The 23121-nt window shown below is 41.6% G+C and overlaps 1 protein-coding gene across 7 annotated transcripts in view; it reads left to right on the top strand.

Moving 5' to 3' along the window:
- The window catches only part of TRPM6 (transient receptor potential cation channel subfamily M member 6), a 143246-nt gene that overhangs the window by 93152 nt on the left and 26973 nt on the right, over positions 1-23121 (top strand). For all 7 annotated transcript variants that reach the window (XM_029055529.2, XM_029055527.2, XM_029055530.2 and 4 more), the window contains 10 exons: positions 375-574; positions 2657-2789; positions 6758-7911; positions 8257-8369; positions 11675-11801; positions 14804-14895; positions 15882-15940; positions 17979-18004; positions 20090-20140; positions 21667-21732. In XM_029055529.2, the coding sequence (XP_028911362.1) occupies positions 375-574; positions 2657-2789; positions 6758-7911; positions 8257-8369; positions 11675-11801; positions 14804-14895; positions 15882-15940; positions 17979-18004; positions 20090-20140; positions 21667-21732 (2021 nt within the window). The remainder of the gene's footprint in view (positions 1-374; positions 575-2656; positions 2790-6757; positions 7912-8256; positions 8370-11674; positions 11802-14803; positions 14896-15881; positions 15941-17978; positions 18005-20089; positions 20141-21666; positions 21733-23121) is intronic.

The following is a 23121-nucleotide window of genomic DNA, read 5'->3' as shown; positions in this document are numbered from 1 at the left end:
TAAGAGTGACTTCAGTAGGGATTTGAAGACATAAAATACTGCATGTGTTTAGGAAAGATCCCTGTGGGAGTGGAAAATGAGGATCTGAGAATAACAATGAGAATTGGAGTAAATTTTCTCTCCTGTTCTGAGGTGTTTTCAGTGTTCTTCCTCTGGCTGTAGTGTTTCTCCCTGGCTTGGATTCTGGTTTAAAATGCTAAGACACAAGAACCTCGGTGAGCTTAAAATAGCAGATTTAAAGCCAGGGAGTATTCTCTCATTAATTTGTACTCTTGGGGTAAAGCTGATAAGGAAGGACAATAAATGGAAATAAGCAGTTGTGGATGGTTATTTTGATTCCCTCATGTAACACTCCCTCTCGTTAACTTTTACAGTAATGTTTACTTTGATATGAAGTCAATTTCGAACAATCTCTGGAAGTACAATCGCTATCGCTACATTATGACTTACCATGAAAAGCCTTGGCTCCCCCCACCTTTCATCTTGCTGAGTCACATTGGCCTTCTTGTGCGCCGCATCTGCCATCATCGAAGGCCACATGAACAGGACCAAGAAGAAGGAGATGTTGGATTAAGTAAATACTGACTATTTTTCCATCTAAAGGGGTTAATAATAGTAATTATGGCATTTGTTAAGTACTCACCAGGTGCTTACTGTTAAGCACTTACTATGTGCAGAGCACTGTTCTAAGCACTGGGGGAGATACAAGGTAATCAGGTTGTCCCACATGGGGCTCACAGTCATCATCCCCATTTTACAGATGAGGTAACTGAGGCACAGAGAAGTTAAGTGATTTGCCCAGAGTCACACAGCTGACAAGTGGCAGAGCCAGAATTAGAACCCATGACCTCTGACTCCCAAGCCCAGGCTCTTTCCACTGAGCCAGGCTGCTTAAATGAATTGCCCCACATCACACAGCAGGCAAGCAGTGGAGCTGGGGCTGGGACTTGGGGGTCCTGACACACAGCCCTATGCCCTTTAAACTAGGCCAGGCAGTTATTAATAATTACGGTATTTTTAAGTGCTTGCTATGTTCCAGGCACTCTATCGAGTTCTGGTCTAGATACAAGATAGTTTGGACACGGTCCCTGTCCCACATGGGGCTCACAGTCTAAGTAAAAGGGAGTAGGATTTAATTCCCATTTAACGGATGAGGTAACTGAGACACAGAGAAGTCAAGTGACTTGACCAAGATCACATGGCAAACACATGGCAGAGCTGGGATTAGAACCCAGATCCTCCGATTCCCAGACCACGCTGCTTCCCGGTGGTTTGAATGGAATCGGGCCGTCAGGTGTAGGACGGAGACCCATCACAGTGTTCCATACTAGTGAAAAGGGTACAGACAGTATTTTCACTTATATTTCGTCTTTCCGTGCCTGAACCACCTGTCCAAACATGCGCGGTTGCCTTTATCGACCTAGCCGACGCAAATGTTTCACATATGGTTTAGCAGTGCCATCTGGTGGACCCTCACTATTCTTTCCACCCAGACCTCCATTATTCACTTCATGCTGCGTATTTGGTGACACCAGAGCTCAGTCCCCAGTTTTCTTCAGATTCTCTACACTCAGTTGGAATGTCTTAAGGTCAAGGAGGTGTTTGGTGACTTAGCTTGCCACTGAATTGGCTGTGAAAATATTTTCTGCTTTTAGTCAGTATTTACCCCTCTCAAAGTGATCGCTCTCTCTTTTATTACTTTAGTTTGGAGAAATGACAAATATTAGTTATTGCGGGTAGAAGCAACTTTGGGCTAGTACCCTTTCTCCTACTTAAAATTAAAGAATTTAATAAAAAATATTACCTGATTCAGTTGTTATGCCATTCCCCGGTTTTTCCCAGTTTCTTTCCCTTGCCTCTTCACCTTGGCTTAGATGTTGGCTCCATGGGGAGATGATGGCTGTTATCCCCCCTCAGGTTTCCAGCTGTGGGGGCAGTGTCATTTTTTCTTGTCTCCACAGCTTCACCCATGCCAGGGCCTGACAAGATTGGAAAGAACTAAGAGTTCCCAGGTGGACTGAGAAGACCCCAAACCAAGGCTTTCTGACCCCTTGACTTTTCAAAGTCATCCCGCTGCTTGCTCCAAGCCCCATCCTGCTTGGTTCCCCTCCCCTCAAAATATAAACTCTATTCTCCTTGATCCCCACATTCAAAATGAAAAGTTGGCACATATGAGTTTCCATGGTATGCTCCATATCCCCATCAGCAACTCTACCCCTACCACCCCTGATGATCCCAGGCTTTGGTCCTCCTTCTCCTGAGACTCTCCTCTGGACTTCAGTTTTAGGGCTCCTTCCCCACTTCATCTCTCCCCCCACCCCCCCTCCCTCCCTCCCCCATGCCATGCCTGCTCGGTTTGTATGCTTTGAATCTGGTTAATGTGGTGCTTATCGTAAAAACACAAAACATATGAAAGCACTGAGGGGAAAGTGTCTGGTCCATTGAATTATATTGGGCATTCTCACTTCTATTTAAGGAACAAATGGGAAAGCACAAGTCTGATGGGTGTTACCAGCTGCCACCTCTCTGCATCAGGAAAGAGGTGTAAAACAGCAACCTTCTTTATCACACCCACAACTCACGCATGCTTACAAATATTTTGTCAGTTTCATCGATTTACATATGCTTGGCACTGAATATTAATCTGTTTCTTCAGAACTCTACCTGAGCGAGGAGGATCTAAAGAAGCTTCATGATTTTGAGGAGCGCTGTGTGGAGGAGTACTTCCATGAAAAGACTGAAAGCCTTCATTCAAGCAATGAGGAAAGGATCCGGGTGACAACTGAAAGGTAGAATAATCTTTTTTTCCACACTAACCACTACCATACTAACCACTACTAGTCACTACCAGCATAGGTTGCCAAATAATTAAATGACAAAAAGATCTGTCACCACAGCCCTTGAATTCCAAAACTACTGTCCCATGAAAAATGTGTTTAAAACCTTTCACTTGTTCTCCTATAGCTCATTCATTCATTCAGTCATATTTACTGAGCGCTTATTGTGTGCAGAGCACTGTACTAAGCACTTGGGAAAGTACAGTACAACATTAAACAATGACAATTCCTGCCCACAACGAGCTCACAGTCTAGAGAGGAGGAGACAGACATCAATACAAATAAACAAATATCAATACAATAAATACAATTACAGATCCATACATAAGTGCTGTGGGGCTGGATGGTGGGGAAGAGCAAAGGGAGCAAGTCAGGGTGATGCAGAAGGGAGTAGAAGATGAGGAAAAATGGGGCTTAGTCTGGGAAGGCCTCTTGGAGGAGATGTGCCTTCAGTAAGGCTTTGAAGAGGGGGAGAATAAATGTCGGAAGATTTGAGGAGGGAGGGCATTCCAGGTCAGAGGCAGGATGTGGTCCAGGGGTCATTGGCGAGACAGGCGAGATCAAGGGACAGTGAGAAGGTTAGCACCAGAGGAGTGAAGTTTGTGGGCTGGGTTGTAGAAGGAGAGAAGCGAGGTGAGGTAGGAAGGGGCAAGGTGATGGAGTTTTTTAATGACAATGGTGAGGGGTCTTTGCTGTGGAGGTGGATGGGCAACCGTATGAGTTTGTTGAGGAGGGGGGTGGCATACTGAACATTTCTGTAGAAAGATTATCCGGGCAGCAGAGTGAAGTATGGACTGGAGTGGGGAGAGGGAGGATGTTGGGAGGTCAGCAAGGAGGCTGATGCAGTAATCTACGCGGGATAGGATGAGTGATTGTATTAATGTGGTAGTAGTTTGGATGGAGAGGAAAGGGGAGATTTTAGCAATGTTATGAAGGTGGGACCTACAGGATCGGGTGACGGATTGAATATGTGTATTGAATGAGAGAGAGGAGTCAAGGATAATGCTGAGGTCATAGGCTTGTTTGACGGGAACGATGTTGGTGCCGTCTACAGTGACGGGAAAGTCTGGGAGAGGACAGGGTTTGGGTGGGAGGACAAGGAGCTCTGTTTTGGAAATGTTAAGTTTAGGGTGATGAGAGGTCAACCAAGTAGAGATGTCTCGAAGGCAGGAAGAGGTGTAAGCCTGGAGAGAGGGAGAGAGATCAGGGGAGGAGATGTAGATTTGGGTATCATCTGCATAGAGATGGTAGCCCACGAGCCTATGAGTTCTCTAAGGGAATGAGTATAGATGGAGAATAGAAGGGGACCGAGAACTGAACCTTGACGGACCCCCAGTTAGGGGGTTGAAGACAGAGGAGGAGCCCGCAAAGGAGACTGAGAAAGAATGGCCAGAGAGATAACAGGAGAACCAGGAATGAATACAATGCATAGGTCTAATTAGTGACAACATTTTAAACCTAATGATGTCTCCCAAGGTTATAGAATGAATCATTCACATGAAGCACCTTTTAAAACAACAATGTCTTAAATGGGGCAACTGATTGAGCCAACTTACAGTTTTTGGTCTTCATTTTTCAGAAGGATCATTTAAATATGGAGCTGGCCTGGTTGACTAGTACGTTTTCCTTGCAACAAGTCCAATAGAGTCCTCAATAAAATAGCAATAAGTCATTATGTTTTGGTGGACTTGTAGCATTTGCATTAGTGCTGCTCGATTTGGTAAATGCCATTTCTACCTTCTAAACCCAGAGCCAGCTCCACCTCCTCCTTCTGTCTTCCAGTGGGGATTGTTTCTGGTTAAGATTTCTTGAACAACCTCAGCCCCCTTCCCCAAAGTACTAGGTGATGGATGTAGACCCTATCTTCTAAGAGCTTACATTTTAAATCTAAGAGAACATGAGCCCATAGCAAATATACTTCTGAGTTCCCTTGCGATCATAGATACCTAGGGAAACAAATCAAAATGAAGTAATAATAATAATGTTGGTATTTGTTAAGCGCTTACTATGTGCTGAGCACTGTTCTAAGCGCTGGGGTAGACATAGGGGAATCAGGTTGTCCCACGTGGGGCTCACAGTCTTAATCCCCATTTTACAGATGAGGGAACTGAGGCACCGAGAAGTTAAGTGACTTGCCCAAAGTCACACAGCTGGCAAGTGGCAGAGCCGGGGATCGAACCCATGACCTCTGACTCCAAAGCCCATGCTCTTTCCAGTGAGCCACGCTGCTTCTCATTGAAAGGAGAAGAAGAATATGTTCCATTTCCCTTTAGGCCATCTGCTTAGTCTACCTTTGGCCTGCCATGATTTCTTTTAGGTTCTGGATAGTGGCTTACCCAGGACTTATTTCCACGAATAATCATTGTTTTAGGTATTATTAGTATTTCCCTGTACAGTTGCAACTTGCTTTGCAGTCTTCATTTTACCTATCTTACTCCACTACCACTGTCTGAGAGAAACCATTCCCATTTGGGAATGAAAAACTAGAGCCATAGAATGGTGAAATGGCTGTGAGCCCCATTGGGACAGGGGCTGTGTCTGACTTAATTGACTTATACCTACCCCAACGCTTAGAACAGTGTTTGACTCATAGTAAGTGTTTAACAAGTATCATAAAACATATAAACAAACCTCACAACAAGCCAGAAGTACAGAGTTCCTCTTCTAGCAGTCATATAGTTAAAAATGAGATGAATGATATTTTTTTTCAGTCTATCAGTAAGGCGTGATTGAAAAGGACATTGACTGAAATAAAAGAACTGGATAAAACCAGCCCATTTTCTGTTTACTGGTCTCCCTAAGTACATTTCCCAGAAAACCAGAACTTTTAAAAGCAAATGTTTGCTGATCCCCTCGATAACAATTTGAGGGTAACCAGGTGCTCTCTCTAACAATTTGCCCGTTGTAGCGTACTACCTTGAGAATAGAGAAGCAGTGGGGCCTAGTGGAAAGAGCATGGGTATGGGAGTCAGAGGACCTGGGTTCTAATCCCAACTCCACCAATTGCTTGCTGTGTGACCTTGGGTAAGTCACTTAACCTCTCTGTGCCTCAGTTTCCTCAACTGTAAAATGGGATTAAATACCTGTTTTCCCTCCTATTTAGACTGTGAGCCCCATGTGGGACAGGGCTGGTGTCCAACCTGATTAACTTATACCTACCCCAGTGCTTAGAACAGTGTTTGACATATTGTAAATGCATAGCAAATACCATAAAAAAAGATGCCAGTTTCATTTGTGTCCTGTAGACATGTCTGTTTCTAATGGGAAATAACGAGTTTCCATTTATTCTTGCTCATATTGTCTATTTTACAATTGTAGGAGTTGGCGAACTAATGTAAAGGTACTAATTAGCTGTATTTCTAGTAAGGGAACATCTTTTGTTTTTGGAAAGAAAACAGACCTCACTAATTTCCAGCTTTACAGGTTCAGAAGATTGGGGTGCAAGTGTATATTCAGCTACAGTTGGAATAGAAGTGAGTTCTATAGTAGGAAGGAGGCAGATAAGACTTAAGCGTCCTCCAGTGAAATGAAAATTCTAAATGACCTTTTACTCTCATTTTCCAAAATATGAGAAATGGAAAAGATCCCAGGGTTGTCGATAGAGAATCTTCCCAAAGGTTCCACAGTGACCAGCTTGAGGCCAAGAAAAGATAGTTGACAGATGGATACAGCTATGTGGAATTGATGAAGATGAAAAGGAAATTCAAGTTGAATCAAAAGAGAAAACAATTAGTGGTATCACCTTTTATCATTTTTTAAAGATTCATAATCATTTTACTTTCGACTGGTTGCTGTACATTTGAGTGTAACTTTCCTTTTCTTTAATATTCCCCTCTGCATAGTAGCGCTCTGAGGAGGAGAACAATCCACACCCAATCCGTGTCAGTGGTCTGTTTACTATGTTGGTTTCCCCTCCACAGGGTTGCAGAGATGTGCTTCCAGATGAAAGAAGTGCATGAGAGAGTGTTCTACATAAAGGACTCTTTAGTCTCTTTAGACAGCCACCTGGGGCATTTGCAAGACCTCTCCGCCCTGACTGTTGATACCTTAAAAGTTATCTCCGCCGTCGATACCTTGCAAGTGGAGGAGGCCCGGCTGGCCACTGCAAAGCACAGTGCTTGTAGGAAGCTTCCCCACAGTTGGAATAATATCATCTATTCAGAGTCTCTAGGGAGCTTGGAAGGCTCTGGGGATAAAAAATACCAATATTACAGCATGCCCCCATCCTTGCTGCGGAGCATGGCTAGAAGCCAGTGTCCTTCGGAAAGCCAGAAGAGTCCTCTTCGTGGAATCATGGACCCTCAGAAAGAGAACGCAAATACCATGGGCAGCTGGGAACAGCTAGAAGCAGAAAGCGGTGTCATCCCTTCTGAAGTGTCCCAGGATTGCCCAGATCTTCCCAAGTTTGGCCAGTTTCTTCTGGTTCCTCCTTATCGAAAAGGAGCGTTCTCCGAAGAGACTGGCTCTGCTGTGTCCCCTACGAGCCCTGCTGACAAATCCCAAGTAGGCCTGCTGGCAGCCAAACTGCAAGTTAACCCTCAGGATGTTCCTTTTCAACTGATTGTGCAGGATTCAGTTCTAGAGCCCAGGCCAGCCAGAGAACAAGAGAATGACAACTCAGTCATTCATTTGCCTTCTGAACAGGAGAGTGGGGAAGTATTCTCACCAACTCTAAATTCAGCACCTGCAGTTGCAAGGACAGTTTCATTCCCTTCTAAGACCAACAGTATGGAGATTGGAGGTGGCTACGTGAACTGGGCCTTTTCTGAAGGAGATGAAATGGGGGTGTTTAACAACCCGAAAAAATGGCAAGTGATTGGGCCGACTTCCTGTCACAGTGATTACAACAGCACGAACAACGGTTCCTATCCCATCCAGATCTGGGAATCCAAATCGTTTTCCTACAACTCAGAAAGATCACGGCAGAGTAGTGACAGCTCAGAATCAGGGCTGTTGCTGCATCGAAGCTCCTCCTTCTGGATCAACCCACTCCGTAGAGATTGGACCGTCTGCAGAGGTGGCAGCCTTAGGTCCCAGAAAGAGGAGGGATTGGTAAAGACCTGCAAAAGTAAAGGCAAGGAAAGACTACGTTTCAATTTCTACTTAGTTTTTCTGGAATATTTCTAGATTTTATGAAGAGGTTTAAGAGCTGTTGGGACAAGAAAACATGTCAAACAGTCCTAAGGCTATATTACCTAAATAAAAAGGCACCAAAAGCCTTCTGGTAAATTCTTGTAAGTTATTTCAGTGATGAGCTTGTCCCCTGGTCTATCTGTCCCTCTCTACCCCTCTCTCCCTCCCTTCCTCTCCCTTCTTCTCTCTCTCTTTCTCTCTCTCTCTTTTTAAAAATTGGTTCTCCACCTCAGGGAATCACCAGTCTTGCTCTTCATCAATTTTTATTCAATCATTTCTTCCACAGAGTTTTCAAGAACCTCAGAGAAGTACCAGTCTGCATGGGCAAAAACAAAACTTCGAAATAGGGACAAAAAGTCACAGAAGGAGAAGAAGAAACGACAAACACTTCAAGTGCCAGTATGTATGAATGGGAATGGAAAGCCATATTTTTGCCTGTCTTTTTTTTTTTTTCATTATTGCTTTCAAATGGGGACCTCTCTTACTTGTGCCTTTTCTTATTTTCCAGTGTCTTGTGCCATAGGTGGTGAGAGCAGTGGGATCATGAAATAATGCTATTTTAAGATTTTTTCTATGGTCCTCACAGCCCCCGGCACACGAATCCTAACAACGTTAGTATTACTGACTAGATATACAGTAGCTACACCTCGGACCTATAATACTAAGTAAATGGGGGGCCTTCCTCTGAACCAGGCTGGCAGAAATGGTCAAGATATAGACTTGTGTTTAGCTTCAGAGGAGATACAGAAAGCAACATATATCAGGGCCAAATAGAGTGTTATGCCCCATGCACGATTCAGTAAATGCTTGTGGATGGTGATGATGATTATGATGAGTAGCCCTTGTGGCATCGAAAACCGTGCCACAGTAAATACCAAAGCCTTTATCGTGTTGGAGAAAAGTGACTTTAATGTCCGAAAACTCACTTGAGAGGTTAGCTTTTTCAATTAAGCCTAAACATGATGAAAGAAAAGGTGTAGACAAGGTTGCTCCCATCAGTAAAAATAGTGTGTCTATAATCTCTCTCTTTCTGTCTCTTGCATTTTTTTCCTCTGGAGAACAGTGAGTCTATTTGATCTTCTATCAGCTTTGAGCTTAGAATTTCCACAATTCTGATTATCTTTATTTGACTCTGAACCTTAAACTAAAATTTAAATTACAGCTTGTGAGATATGATGTGGTTTATATTATACAACAACAACTAGAATTGGTTGGCATTTTTGAAGCCTAGGGACAACACGGGAAAGACAACTAGTATAGAGTGGAATTTGATTGGCATTTGTTATGAACTTGTTTTTAAGAACTACTGTGTTTTTATTAACGCCAAGTTAATATTGTAAAAAAATGTATTAACTTCAGAACAGAACCTTTCAATCATAAAGATATACTCTCGAGGATGACTGGCCATAGTCACAGTGAAGGCTGAGCTGACCATCCAAGTAGGGAAAAAATAAAATAAATAAATGTTGGTATTTGTTAAGCGCTTACTATGTGCAGAGCACTGTTCTAAGCGCTGGGGTAAACACAGGGGAATCAGGTTGTCCCACATGGGGCTCACAGTCTAAATCCCCATTTTACAGATGAGGGAACTGAGGCACAGAGAAGTTAAGTGACTTGCCCACAGTCACACAGCTGACAAGTGGCAGAGCCGGGATTCTTGGCAGGGGGAGAGGTTAGTCAGTCATCCTTCTGTTCCTTCTAGCTCTGTTGTTCTCTGAAAGTTCTGGAATGGGTGAGGGGAAGAGGAAGGGAGGGAAAAGAAAGAATGAGCCAATCCCCCACATTTCTCAATTTTTGGGCAGCCGGTTATTTCTTGACCTTTGTAACAGTGGCTCATTTTGAGAGCTAAATCTCACTGTCTGTTTTATCATGACAGTTGAAACTGACCTGATCTTCCAGCAGTGCAGAATGCTCTGTGAGAGGCATGTAGAATGAATGACCAGATGTTAGAGGGGTTCTGCGAAGGTATAGGTGATGGGAAGCAAGAGATGGTGAGAGACAAGTGAGGAAGATGGTTTTCTGAGCTGCCTCTTGCCTTCTACCTCCTGCCCTGCATGGTGACCTCTCTTTAGCAGTGTAACCTTGAGTTAATGGACTAACTATAGCTACTGTTTTCCAGTTTTCCACAGTTACGCTGCTTTGCTTGAGGTGGTATTTTAATGTGACCTTGTAGCTTTTTCTGCCAGCCTTGCTTGACTCTAGTTCCCTGTCTGGTCAGCTCATATGCAAACATCAATTAAGTGTAATATTGGATTCCACTATTTAGCTATTATTTGGTCAGTTTAGAGCAACAGTGGAATGTATTTATGAAACTTGTGCCAAGTATTATGTGCAGAATGTACATTTTTTGCAGCAGTCAAATTTGCTGAAGAATTGAGGCATTGTTCCCCTTTTTCCTTCCCTGTCCTCTGCCCTTCAGGACAGTCAGAGAATAATAGATCTGGAAGGATACTATATTGGTAGAACTTGTGCCTTGAGAGAAAACCTTAGTAGAGCATTGCTGTCATCATCATCATCATCTTTGAATCATAAAGCTGGAAAGATCTTGAGAGCTCCTCTGATCTACCCTTCTACCTTCAGGCTTGTGAATGAGTAAACCATTAGGATAGTTTACTGCTCATCATTTCTTAAAGTTCTCCAGGAATAGTGGTCCATAGGATCTCTTTATGACACTGATAGACAAGAGGTTCTTATGTCCAATTTAAATCTCTCTCGATTTAGCTTAAGCCTCTCTCCTCTTATTTCATCATCAGTGCCCTTAGAGAACAACTGGTGAGCATTTTCCTTATAAAACCCCGGCTATATTCCGATAAAGTCTCCCCTTAGTCTTCTCTTCTCTGTGCAGTTACAGTCTTGCCATGACAATTGCATTGAGAAAATTCAAGAAGGTATGTTTCATGGTGAAGTTAGTGGCAATGTTTTTGAAGTTGCTTTCTGTTTAAATAGTTTCCTTTAGTTTATTTCGAACAGCCATTTATGCCCATTACTGCCCTTTCTGCTCTAGGCTTAGTGATTTCTTGGAGAAAAATCAATTCTGGCAGAGTGGGGGGAAACTCAACACAGAAAGCACTATTTCCAAACCATTCCCTGTGTTTAATAATATAATAATAATGATGGTATTGGTTAAGCGCTTACTCTGTGCCAAGCACTGTACTAAGCGCTGGGGTGGATACAAGTAAATCGGGTTGGACACAACCCCTGTCCCACACAAGGCTCACAGTCTCAATCCCCATTTTACAGATGAGGGAATTGAGGTCCAGAGAAGTGAAGTGATTTGCCCAAGGTCACACAGCAGACAAGTGGCAGAGCCAGTATTAGAACCCATGACCTTAAGAGTCCCAGGCCCATGCTCTAGCCACTGCATCATGCTAGAGATTATGTTCAGAATATGGTCAATTCTGCCATAGTGGGTGTTTTCATTATGTGTTTTGTGTAGAAGGCTATTGCAGAATCAGGGAATTTTCTTCCACAGTACAAGACTGTTGGTAACGAATGCAAAGAAATAGCAGTAGGCATGTACATGATATCAGACAAGGTATTACAAAGCAAGTTTTCTGTAATGTGAGGTTCTTCAGGAACACAACTTCCACATCGTAGAACTAACTCTAATTCAAATATATAGGTCATGATTTTAGCAGAGTTCAAGTGATCAAATAAATGGTTAATTGAAGGACCCTGAGTACCACAGTATGCTGTTTTTGCAGGTGATTACTGTGGATGGATGTACCCAGAACGCCCCCATGAATTCAGAACCAGCGGAAAATCATCTCTCAGGTGAAGAAATGGAGCATGCAAAGAAGTGGCTTACTGCATCCAAATTCAGTCAGATAAGTATGTAATCCCCTACATCTGATCGATTTTAGGGCATCACTGGTAGTGGATAATGTACTCTTTATAACTTACAGTAATTATCATAATGATGCCATAATTATCACTAGAAAATTATAAACTCAATGTAGCTGTTTTTTTTCTTACAAAGCCACACAGAAAAATGCCCTGGTTGATCAAAGATTTAAGAAGATGGATTTGTTTAAGCTGAGAGTGAACAGTCTCTTGAGTTAGCTATATTTGCAAAATGGGAATTTACTGATTGATTTGCTGCCATTATGCATTGCTTCATCGGTTTGTGTTTATTCCTTTTGCCCATTTTAGGGCAGTAGATAGGAAATTGGAAATTTGGGAGAAAAAATTAAGGAGAGAGAAAAAAGATACAATTACTTAGCAGTTAGAGAGGGTCCTATTTATTAACCAGAAAATGCCAACCTATTGTTAGATCTTAGGGATCTTTGATGTCACCAAATTTTCCAGGAAAATGGAAGCTTGATTTATCAATCCATCAATCAGTAGCCTTTACAGAGCATCAGTGTGCTTGGGAGAGTACAAGCAATCAATCAATCAATCAAGGTATTTATTGTGTGCTTACTGTGTGCAGAGCACTGTACCTAATATTTGAGAAACTACAGTACAGTGGAGTTGGTAGATGTGATCCCTGCCCACAAGGCGCTTACAGCCTTGGTGTACATGATTTCTGCCCTCAAGGATCTTATGCTCTAGCAGGGGAGACAGACAAAAAAAAAAATTAGCTAGGAGAAAGTAATAAAAGTATATAAGATATGTACATAGGTCTTATAAGGGGGTTGTGGATACTCAAGTACTTAGGTGGCAATGTGCCAAAGTAGGGCATATAAGGTTGCGAGATTAGAAAATAATTGGGGGAATGGCTTTCTGGAAGAGATGTGATTTCAGAATGATGCGGAGAATCAGGAGAGAACTGGGTCAGAAAATCCAAGTATTTCCAGGAGAAAGGAATGGTCCACAGTGTTCAAGGTGGCTGAAAGGCTTGGGAGAATTAGGACAAAGTAGAGTCTGTTAGATTGGGCAAAAAGGAGGTTATTGGTGACTTTGGAGAGAATTATTTCAGAGGAGTGGAGCGCGGCAGAAACCAAATTGTAGAGGGCTAAGGAAGGAGTTGAAAATCCTATTAATATGATTTACTTGTAATGTATTTTATTAAAAATGATCATCTACAGCAGTAGCATTTATTCACTGTGTTCTGTATGCACAAAACTACTTGAAATTTGAGAACATATAATAGAGGTTAAAGATGTGATCCTGACTTTTGAGGAGCTTACGCTTTAATGCGGGAGCTGAGAGGACATAGATTGCCAAGTGGGGAATTAGAGAGTAGACACAAATGCTTGAAAGAAACTAAAAGCCACAAAAACAAGAAATTAAAATAAAAAACAGTATATTACATACAAGTGTTAAGGTGGGTGATGAAGTTCTTTGTCCAGGAAGGTGGGGAGTAAGAGAATGTGTCTCGGTGTCCTTATTAGCAGGGCTTTGGAGGTGGACAAAGTGGTGGTCTGGCATATATGGAAGGGGAAGGAGTTACAGGCCAGAGATCGGGGCCAGTGAGCAAGCTGGCACTAAAGGAGCAATGTGTGTGGGCTGGGTTGTGGTAGGAGAACAGTGAGGTAAGATAGAAGGGGGCAAGGCTACTGAGTGCTTTAAAGACAATGGTAAGGAGTTTCTGTTTGATGCGAAGATGGATGGGCAACCACTGGAGGTTCCTGAGGGGTGGGGAGATGTGAACTTTTTCTAGTAAAATGACTTGGGCAGCAGAATGAACTATGGACTGGAGTCGGGAGAGACAGAAGATAGGGAGGTCAGCGAGGAGGCTGATGTATTAGTTAAGGTGGGATAGGATAAGGCTTGGATCAGCATAGTAGCAGTTTGGATCAAGAGGAAAGGGTGGATTTTAGCCATCTCGTGAAGATAGAACCCACAAAATCCGGTGACAGATGGAATATGCAGGTTATATGAGAGAGAAGACTCGAAGGTTATGGGCTTGTGAGATAGGGAGGGTAGCGGTATTGTCTACAGTGATGGGATAGGCAGGGGAAGGACAAGATTCAGGTGGGAAGATAAGGAGTTTTGTTTTGAAAATGTTTAGTTTGAAGTGTCCGTGGGACATTCAGGTAGCGATGTCCTGAAGGCAAGAGGAAATGTGAGACTGCAGAGAAGGAGAGAGATCAGGGCTGGAGAGGTAGGTAGAGGGATCAACCACATAGGGATGGTAGATGAAGCCATGGTGGCAAATTAATTCTCCATTGGAATGAGTATAGATGCACAATAGAAGGGGACCCAGTACTGAATCCTGAGGGAGAGTGGGAGGCAGAGGAGGAGACTGAGAAGGCACTCTCAGAGAGGTAGGAGTAAACCAGGAGAGGACGGTATCAGTGAAGCCAAGATCAAATAATGTTTCACAGAGAAGGAGATGGTCCATAATGTTGAGGGTAGCTGACAAGTCTAGGAGGATTAGAAGATGTAGTAGCTTTAGAGATTTGTGGTGTTTACAAAATTTAGAGTAGCTCTCTTTTACTATTTTAGGGGAAGAAGGATGAAAATTTGACTTTTGATGTGTGAATTATGAAATTTAGTGTTTTGACTCTCCTACTCTAGCAGAATGTCGTGTTGATTAGTCGGTTAAATATTAGGTTAGAAATGCCGTCAGGTAAAATACAAAATTGGTTACTGTTTAATTCTATTCTGGCACTTTCTGGGAGGGGTTAGATTTCTTCCAGTATCGTTGGCCAGAAGTTCTACCATTTTTGGGTAGTATTTTTTGCAGAAATAGCCTTTCTGATTTATTGTGCTCCACTGGAAACAGCATGAAAATTTATTTGGAGCCATCCTGATGTAGAAGTAATGATAGTATTTGAGTGCAACACAATTAAGCACGTGGGAAGTACAAAACAATGATGTGAAAGTTTCCTGCCCACAAGGAGCTTACACCAGCATGCATTTTAATAGACACCACTTTTTTTAAGGTCTTGAAGCATATATGCACCAGAAAGTTAAAAGTCAAGAAATTGAAAGACACACTGTGCAACTCAGTGACTATTTGAGGCAGTCACAAGAGGTAAGAACTAAAAAAATTTTACTTAATTTGTAGGTTCAAGAGACGATTTCATGATCCCTTTTGACCACTTCAAATTCACCTTGACAGCATTTCACTGAGTTCCTCTTAACTTAGCCCTTAAATTCATCTTCTTCATTCCTAATTTCAAGGCTCTTATCAGTTAAAACACTCTACTTCCATTTCCTCCTACTTCCCTGCAGTCTTTTTTGAATTTCCCCTTGCATTTATTTTCAAATGTTCGTTCATTCATCCATCATTCATCTATTGCTTAATGCTGTCACTCTTTTTATATCTGTTTTTGGTCGAATACCTTCATTCTTGCCACTCCACTGTTGGATGCTCTCACATCCACTATGATGACAATTCTTCCTCTCTTGATTTTGAAAAGTCTTATGGGACACCTCCATCCCTTCTCAACCTTACTATGTTGTAGGAATGTTTCTTTCATAGCTGAATTGCGAGGTCTCTGGGGACAGAGCCTGGTAGCGAAAAAACCCATTCTCGTTAGCTCGTATTTTGACTCATCATTTGAAGTTCTATGTTCTGTCTTGCCGCCGACCCCTGGCCAACATCCTACCTCTGGCCTGGAATGCCCTCCCTCTTCAAATCTGCCAAACAATCACTCTTCCCCCCTTCAAAGCCCTACCAAAGGCACACCTCCTCCAAGAGGCCTTCCCAGACTAAGCTCCCTTTTCCTCAGCTCCCCCTCCCTTCCACGTCATTGACTCACTCCCTTTGCTCTCCCTCCTGCCCCACAGTACTTATGTATATATGTACATATCTATAATTCTATTTATATTGATGCCAGTTTACTTGTTTTGATGTCTCCCTCCCTCTAGACTGTAAACCCATTGTGGGCAGGGATGGTCTCTCTTTATTGCTGTATTGTACTTTCCAAGTGCTTAGTACAGTACTCTGCACACAGTAAGTGCTCAATAAATGCAACTGAATGAATGAATGAATATTGGCTACTTTCTGTTCTTTAGGATTTAAGCAATATTTCTCTTTGGACCACCAAGAGCAACAACCCAAGCAGAAACTCCTCGTAAGTATTTCAGAAGTGCATTCCGGAGGTCCTGATCATGAGGAGGGGTACTTTTGTCAGCATTTCAGGTTTTTTTACTTAATATCTAGAGTTGGAGATTTTGAGCAAAACTGGTATATTCAGTCATAAGGAAGAATATTGGAAAGTAAACTCATTGTCCTTTCTGTAACAGCAGTGAAAGGGTTATTCATCCTATTCATCATACAATTTCAATATTTTGGTGAAAAATCACAGTGGATGTGAAAGACTGTGAATCGAAGTAACTGACCCCCTTAAAAATACTCTTGTGTTCCAAAACTCTAATTATGATTATTGTCCTTTTTTCCCCATTTTGTGAATAAGGAATCTTTTTTTTTCCCCTTGATGATATTTATCAGGCTTGGGAATTTTATCATTCCTAGAACTTTGTATTCCAAAGAAAGAAATTTCTAATACTGTCCTGGCAAAGAATGTACCATATCATTTGCCATGTTTTGTGCAATAATGATAACAATAATAATTATATTTGTTAATCACTGTTCTAAATGCTGGGATAGATACAGGATAATCAGGTTGGACATTATTCCTCTCCCACATGGAGCTCGCAGTCTTAATCCCCATTTTACAAGTGAGGTAACTGAAGCACAGAGAAGTGAAGTTACTTGCCCAGAGTCACACAGCAGACATGGCAGAGCCGGGATTGAAACCCAGGTTCTCTGACTCCCAGCTCTGTGCTCTTTCCATCAGACCACACTGCTACCGTGAAGCAGCATGGCGTAGTGGATAGAGCCCAGGCCTGCGAGTCAGAAGGCCATGGGTTCTAATCCCGGCTCCGCCGCTTGTCTGCTGTGTGACCTTTGGCAAGTCACTTCACTTCTCTGTGTCTCAATTACCTCATCTGTAAAATGGGGATTAAGACTGTGAGCCCCACGTGGGACAAGCTGATTATCTTGTATCTACCCCAGTGCTTAGAACAGTGCTTGGCACATAGTAAACACTTAATACCACAAGTATTATTCACAAGTTCTATGGACTATAGAGTGGGAATTTAGTACCAATTGCTCTTCAGGTTGCCTATAACTTTTTGCATTTAAGATTAATTTGAAGTCACTGTAATGGAACTCAGTTACTTTCTTAGGCTTGAAACACATTATATCTTTCTCTACTTGTCTACTTAGCTCTCTCTTGAGACCTGACCCTCTCCACTCAAGAGTTCAGTAGTAGATGGTCAGTCACACAACATATATTTATACCCAGTTATGCAGTGAGGTATTGTCCCAGGACAATTGTTTTTTTCAATGTAATATTCTTTCTCCTCCTCCCCCAACCAGTGATCTCAAAAACCAATAAATGTATCAATTCAGATTTCAAATAGTCACTATCTATGGACAGTAGTAATTTAGGACAGCAAAGATAAAACAACTGTAATTTCATGTGCTTTTATTATCAGCAAACCCTCTTTGGAGGGAGTGGAATTGTAAAACAAAGTGTATAGGTTTTTGCTTGATTGGTAAATGTGTGCAGCTCCTGGTAGAATCTCATGATGCAGTAGATGTGCAGTGAAGGTTTGTTAGTAACTGACCATTTGCAAGACTATATTAATTAATGCATCTATGCCACACTCTAGTGAACAAGTAAGTAAGTAGTCTCTTCATTTCAAAAAAGAAGTAAACTGAAGCAAGCAGAATATGGTTCAGGAAGTCATTAAGCATTTAATTTGTGTCTCAGAAACTATCCAATACATTATTTCTAAAACAATATAAAGACAGTGATGCACAATGTATTTTGTAGGGAGCCTGAAATTCATGGGAGAGAAATGGAGAAATAGAAAAGATCATGACATTAACAGTACAGTTGATAAATTACAGTATCAGAAAACCAGTTAAAGGAAGTGAACATTTTACTAGGAAAATTATTGTGGGAATGTATATTTTAATTGCTGAGTTGAATCTGAATTTTAGATGTACAGTTTATGTGCAGCTCATATGTCAATCTCTTCATGTTGTTATTTTGTATGAATTTTTTAAAGCATGATCTAAAGTCCTTCATTTTAAAACAGGTTGAGAAGTTCAAAAGGAGTTGACAGTAAGTTTGCATATTTTTTAATAAGCAGTTCTTGTAAGTGATTATTTTTTCTCCACCTCAGTTATCATCAAAACCCTGTCATAGCAGGCTATTTATGAAATTGCTGCAAAGACTATTTTACAGCCAGAAATTTACTCTTCTTCCTTTCCCATGCTCTTCTACTTGTATTCTTAATGGTTTTTCCCCTTGGAGATAGATGATAGAGACTCTATGGGTGACAGTATTTTGCCAAATGGTTCCCTAAGTGCTACATCCATTTGGGCCTAGACCATGAGAGACAGACCCCCTTTTTGTAGCTTCCGCTGTCAAGCTCCTTTTTTCATCCTCTTTCAGCCCATCTGAGCTCTGGTCTTGACTAACTGTTCCTGTTCCTCCACTTTGTCTTTCACTGAGAAATACCTGGTTTCCAGTAGGTAAAGTATTACTTCTAAGCAGTAACTCCCAAACATACTTCAAACTTTTCCCTGGGAGTGGGACTGGCAATGTTACAGTTCACATCTCAGCGTGGCGCAGTGGAAAGAGCACGGGCTTTGGAGTCAGGGCTCATGAGTTCGAATCCCAGCTCTGCCACTTGTCAGCTGTGTGACTGTGGGCAAGTCACTTAACTTCTCTGTGCCTCAGTTCCCTTATCTGTAAAATAGGGATTAAGACTGTGAGCCCCACGTGGGACAACCTCATTCCCCTGTGTCTACCCCAGCGCTTAGAACAGTGCTCTGCACATAGTAAGCGCTTAACAAATACCAACATTATTATTATTATCTAGGGTGAGTTGAGTTCACATTAGTGCAGATCTCAAATTACCCAAAATAAACGCTCATTTAAATCAGCTCCAACCAGTTCAGAGTTCAACTCACTGGTCATTGTTCTTATCTTTATAACTGACCTGCATTGAATCACAGGAAAATAAAGAGTAACAAGTTGGGAGGGGTTGCACATGCTGGCAATATATGTCAGGGTCAGAAAAATGTTTGTGTTAAGAGACTTAAGTATCAAAGGAATTAAGAGATCGCCCAAGGAAAAAGTTAGGTTTCCTTAAGGAAAAGGCCCAAATCATGATATCACTGACAGAAAATATTTTATATTTTAAAAAAAACCAACTTAAAGAGCTATGAATAGCAAGTTGTTTGAACTTGTAACCCAAGTGTATGTATGATGTAAACTGCATATTACTGACTGCTCTCTGAGCTGCAGGCCTGAGTTCACTCAGGAACTATTCAGTTAGTATCGGAAGACAATCAGTAAGGAGCAAACTTAAACCAGTTCAGGAAGAATCAGTGAAGGCATTGAAAAAGGACCCAATTTCACTTAGGGTGACAGTCGAATAGGAGCATAAGGAAGGAATTGGCTCTCATTTCTTTTGTGTCTAATAACTGGAGCCTCCTCTCACCCCTTCTTTCTTAGGACTGGTTTAATTTTGCTTCTGTCCTCTGGTACCTGTAACCTGATGAGTTTGAAGTTCTTTGAATTAGGTCTCTGTTTTTTGGAATAAGCTGCCTCAAAGGGCTCTTCAGTAACCATACACTTTTGGACTTGAGCAATTCCACCAGACCCAGTTTAGCCAAGAGAAAGTTTTCCATAGTACTTCCTGGACATTTATAAACAAAACCCTACACCTTGATCTCAGACTGTCCATCTGAGCTAGGTCTCTGCCCCTTGTGATTGTCTATCACTTTGTTATTTTAAGTCAGTGAAGCTGTCGGCTATTAAATTGGTGGTGATACTGTAGTTATGTGAGCACTAAAACTTGGTGAGAAGCCGGGAAAATGATGCTTCTGGGATGCTGTGAGGCATGATGGGCAGCTGAGGGCCTTTAGCAACCCAGAGATGTAATTGGCTCAGGGAAAATTATCCATGAGGTTGATATTGCTTGTGTTTCTTCAATTCCCTGTATAAATATGTTTGGAAATATTGCATTGATGATTGGAAGCTGTCAGGCTAGCATTCACAATAATATAGTTCAAGGCTAATAATGCTTTCTGAATGCTGAGAAGCCAGCCTGATTAACCTGTTCAGTAATAACCTGAAAGGGAATGTATTTATCTCTAAACAAATAATTCAAAATGTCAATCTTATTTATAATTTTAGAAATCTCAGCCTCCTTAAAAACCCCTCAAGATCTGCACCATCATTACTCAGGTAAGAAGAGTGTGCGCACATGTCAATTGAGCGAAAATTCTTAATTTTGCATTTATGACTGGGCAAGTTGGGGAGTTCCTTAAAAGTATCAGCAGCTCACAGTTGGAAGAGTGATAGTCACCCTGCTGAAAAAGGCATTTCAGTTTCTGGCAGGAAAGTTTGCGAATCAGTGGTACTGTCCAGATGTCTCCAGGGTCCGGCTTCTTCGTCAAAATTGATTTGTCCCTTTTGCAAAATTTCCGAGAGGGAAAAAGAAAGATGACTTTGAAACCCCCAGGCTCAATTGTATAACCGAAGATGAGACAACCTACTTAGTTAAGTGTCAGAGCAGAGGGTAGGCAGAAACATTGGCTTGTTTCTCTTGGATTTTATGCTATTGTGGCACTGACTTAACACAAGGTAAGCTACCCAAGTGTTCTGACCTCCACTGACTATTTTCCTACAAGTTAATGTCTCAGTACCTCAGTCATTTCATCTCTGAAAAAAAAGCAAGTGCTCTGCACATAGTAAGCACTCAATAAATACTGAATTTATTGAATTTATTGAATGAATGAATGAGTCTTTTCCGAAGAATAACTAGAGCCACAGCTGCGGAAGGCAAGCATTTTCCAGTTGAATTGGATCCCATTCTTTTGGCCTTATTGTTTGTCAAATTAAGATGGGTGTGAACTGATTGGGGGAGACTTGCTGATGGCTAGACATGAGCTTTTTTATGGAAAATCCCTCTCAATGTGGTAAAACCCTTGCAGAACACCAAGCAAAAGATTTCCTAGTGCAAAGATAGTTCCTACCTTAAAAAACGAATCCCTCCAAGTCAATCCCTTCCCTAAATTTGAGCTGCTGCTATTTAGATCCCATCTATGAAATATTTGTTAAACTTTTCTCCGTGCCCAAAATATTGCAGCTATCCATAATCTTTTGTTCCTCTTTCCCAAGAGCTAAAGCAGAGTACATCAACTTTGTGACAAACTATTACTTGGACCTATACATATGAAGTTAGAAAGCCACTGGAAAGAAATACTGTAACTCATTTTGACACTGATTAGCCATAGTACTAGTCTTTCCTCAAAATAAAAGTGAGGATGGACTGCTGATAATTAAGATCACAGTTTTCTGCTCTCTTTGGGAAGGAGGGTGAGCAGTCCAGAATCCAACAGTAGATGTCCCCATAGTCTACACTTCATTACATTCACTTAGGAAAAGCCTCAGGGAAACCAGAGCAGGAGCAACATTGACTGAAATGTGTGTAAAAAGAATATGCCGTGTATGCAGTGATTTGTGAGTGATTTATGGGGAATGGTGACAGTGAGTCCGCTTTGGAGTCTGTTATATTGTCATAGCCTTTCAGTCTGATAAATTTCTGGGAATTTTTCCTGCAGATTTGATTTTAGATGAGAAAATAGCTGGTACCTTGCTTTGCAATCTATTATCTTTGCATTATTTAAATAAATTGGTGTATAGAATGCTTTCTGGAAATTGAAGCAGATGATGTTTTCTAAGAAAAGCTAATCTGTTTTGGTTTGCAGCGGTGGAAAGGAACAATTTAATGAGACTCTCTCAGACCATACCATTTACCCCAATCAAACTCTTTGGTGAGTGCCGGCTTCAATTTTCTGCATTTTATTTTGGGGATACAGTAATCCCATGATCACAACGAAAAATAAAATGAGGGAGGGTGCCATTTGTGAGATTCTTTGATTACTCAAAAACTCTAAACACGATTTTGTCAAAGTAATTCCTTTATGTGGGAACTCCTCTAGTTATTGATCTACGGATTTCTGGTCCAGGTTCTACTAATGCATGGAAAGGGCTTTCATGAGCCGCCTTGGGAAGGATGCAGTAATTGTGCACTTGGGCCTCACTCATTTAAGGCTGGAAGTAAGGAAGAAAAGAACAAACCAACCATGCATGATAAACCAGGGGAAGTTACATCCACCACTTAGAACAATGCTTGGCACATAGTAAACACTTAACAAATACCATAATTACGTGGTTTAGTGGAAGGAGCATGGGCTTGGGAGTCAGAGGTCGTGGGTTCTAATCCTGCCTCCACCACTTGTCAGCTGTGTGACTTTGGGCAAGTCACTTAACTTCTCTGTGCCTCAGTTACCTCATCTGTAAAATGGGATGCATGACTGTGAGCTCCACGTGTGACAACCTTGTATCTACCCCAGTGCTTAGAACAGTGCTTGGCACATACCATCATCATTATTATTATTATCATATTGTACTCCCCCAAGTGCTTCATACTGTGCTCTGCACACAGTAAATGTTCAATAAATACCATTGATTGATTGATTGAAATGAGACCCAAACTGGGTGGAAACCATCAGACATTTGAGAGAAATGCTTTGTGTTGGTGGAAGCCATCAGCGAGAAATGCTGTCTTGTTTGGTGTTCCTTTTGTTTCAAGCCTGCTAATTGCTCAGTCTTTAAAGCAGATGTCTTTTTGGAGGAGAGGAAAACAAAACAGATTTAACCAAAGCTATTGAAGCTCTGCTAGGCTATGGGTCGAAGCATAAATATATTAACAGGGTGCTAAAGAGCCGTAAACTACAGGAAAACCCTCTCCACCCATCATTGTTTACATGGGATTGAACTGGTTCTTTCGGCTCTTGTTTAGCCCTAAACTATTGCAGAAGAGTTCTGCCTTGAATTCACTAAGCAGCCTGACCTTCAGAAGCCTCTGGTGGCATCAATCGAGTTACCTCAAATAAATCATTTATATTGTATCGTTCAGCATCAACTGAACATTTCATCTAGAGCATTGGTGGAATGAAGAAGTAGATACCTTTGCAGATGCAATTCAGTGGAATCTTGGCTGAATCTTGGCTGAGCTGTTTAGGGCTGTTGTCAGGTGTGGGAAGAAGCGAAAAGAAAAGATAGAACACAATAACAGTTATTACCACATTACATAATAATAGTAATTATTATTGTTATTGTTTAAGTTGCAAGCACTTAACAACAATATAAAATACCAC

Source organism: Ornithorhynchus anatinus, chromosome X5 (genome assembly GCF_004115215.2).
Source record: "Ornithorhynchus anatinus isolate Pmale09 chromosome X5, mOrnAna1.pri.v4, whole genome shotgun sequence".
Classification (NCBI taxonomy): Eukaryota; Metazoa; Chordata; class Mammalia; order Monotremata; family Ornithorhynchidae; genus Ornithorhynchus; species Ornithorhynchus anatinus.
Note: the sequence above shows the minus strand (reverse complement) of the source record. Positions and strands in the feature narration are given on the sequence as shown.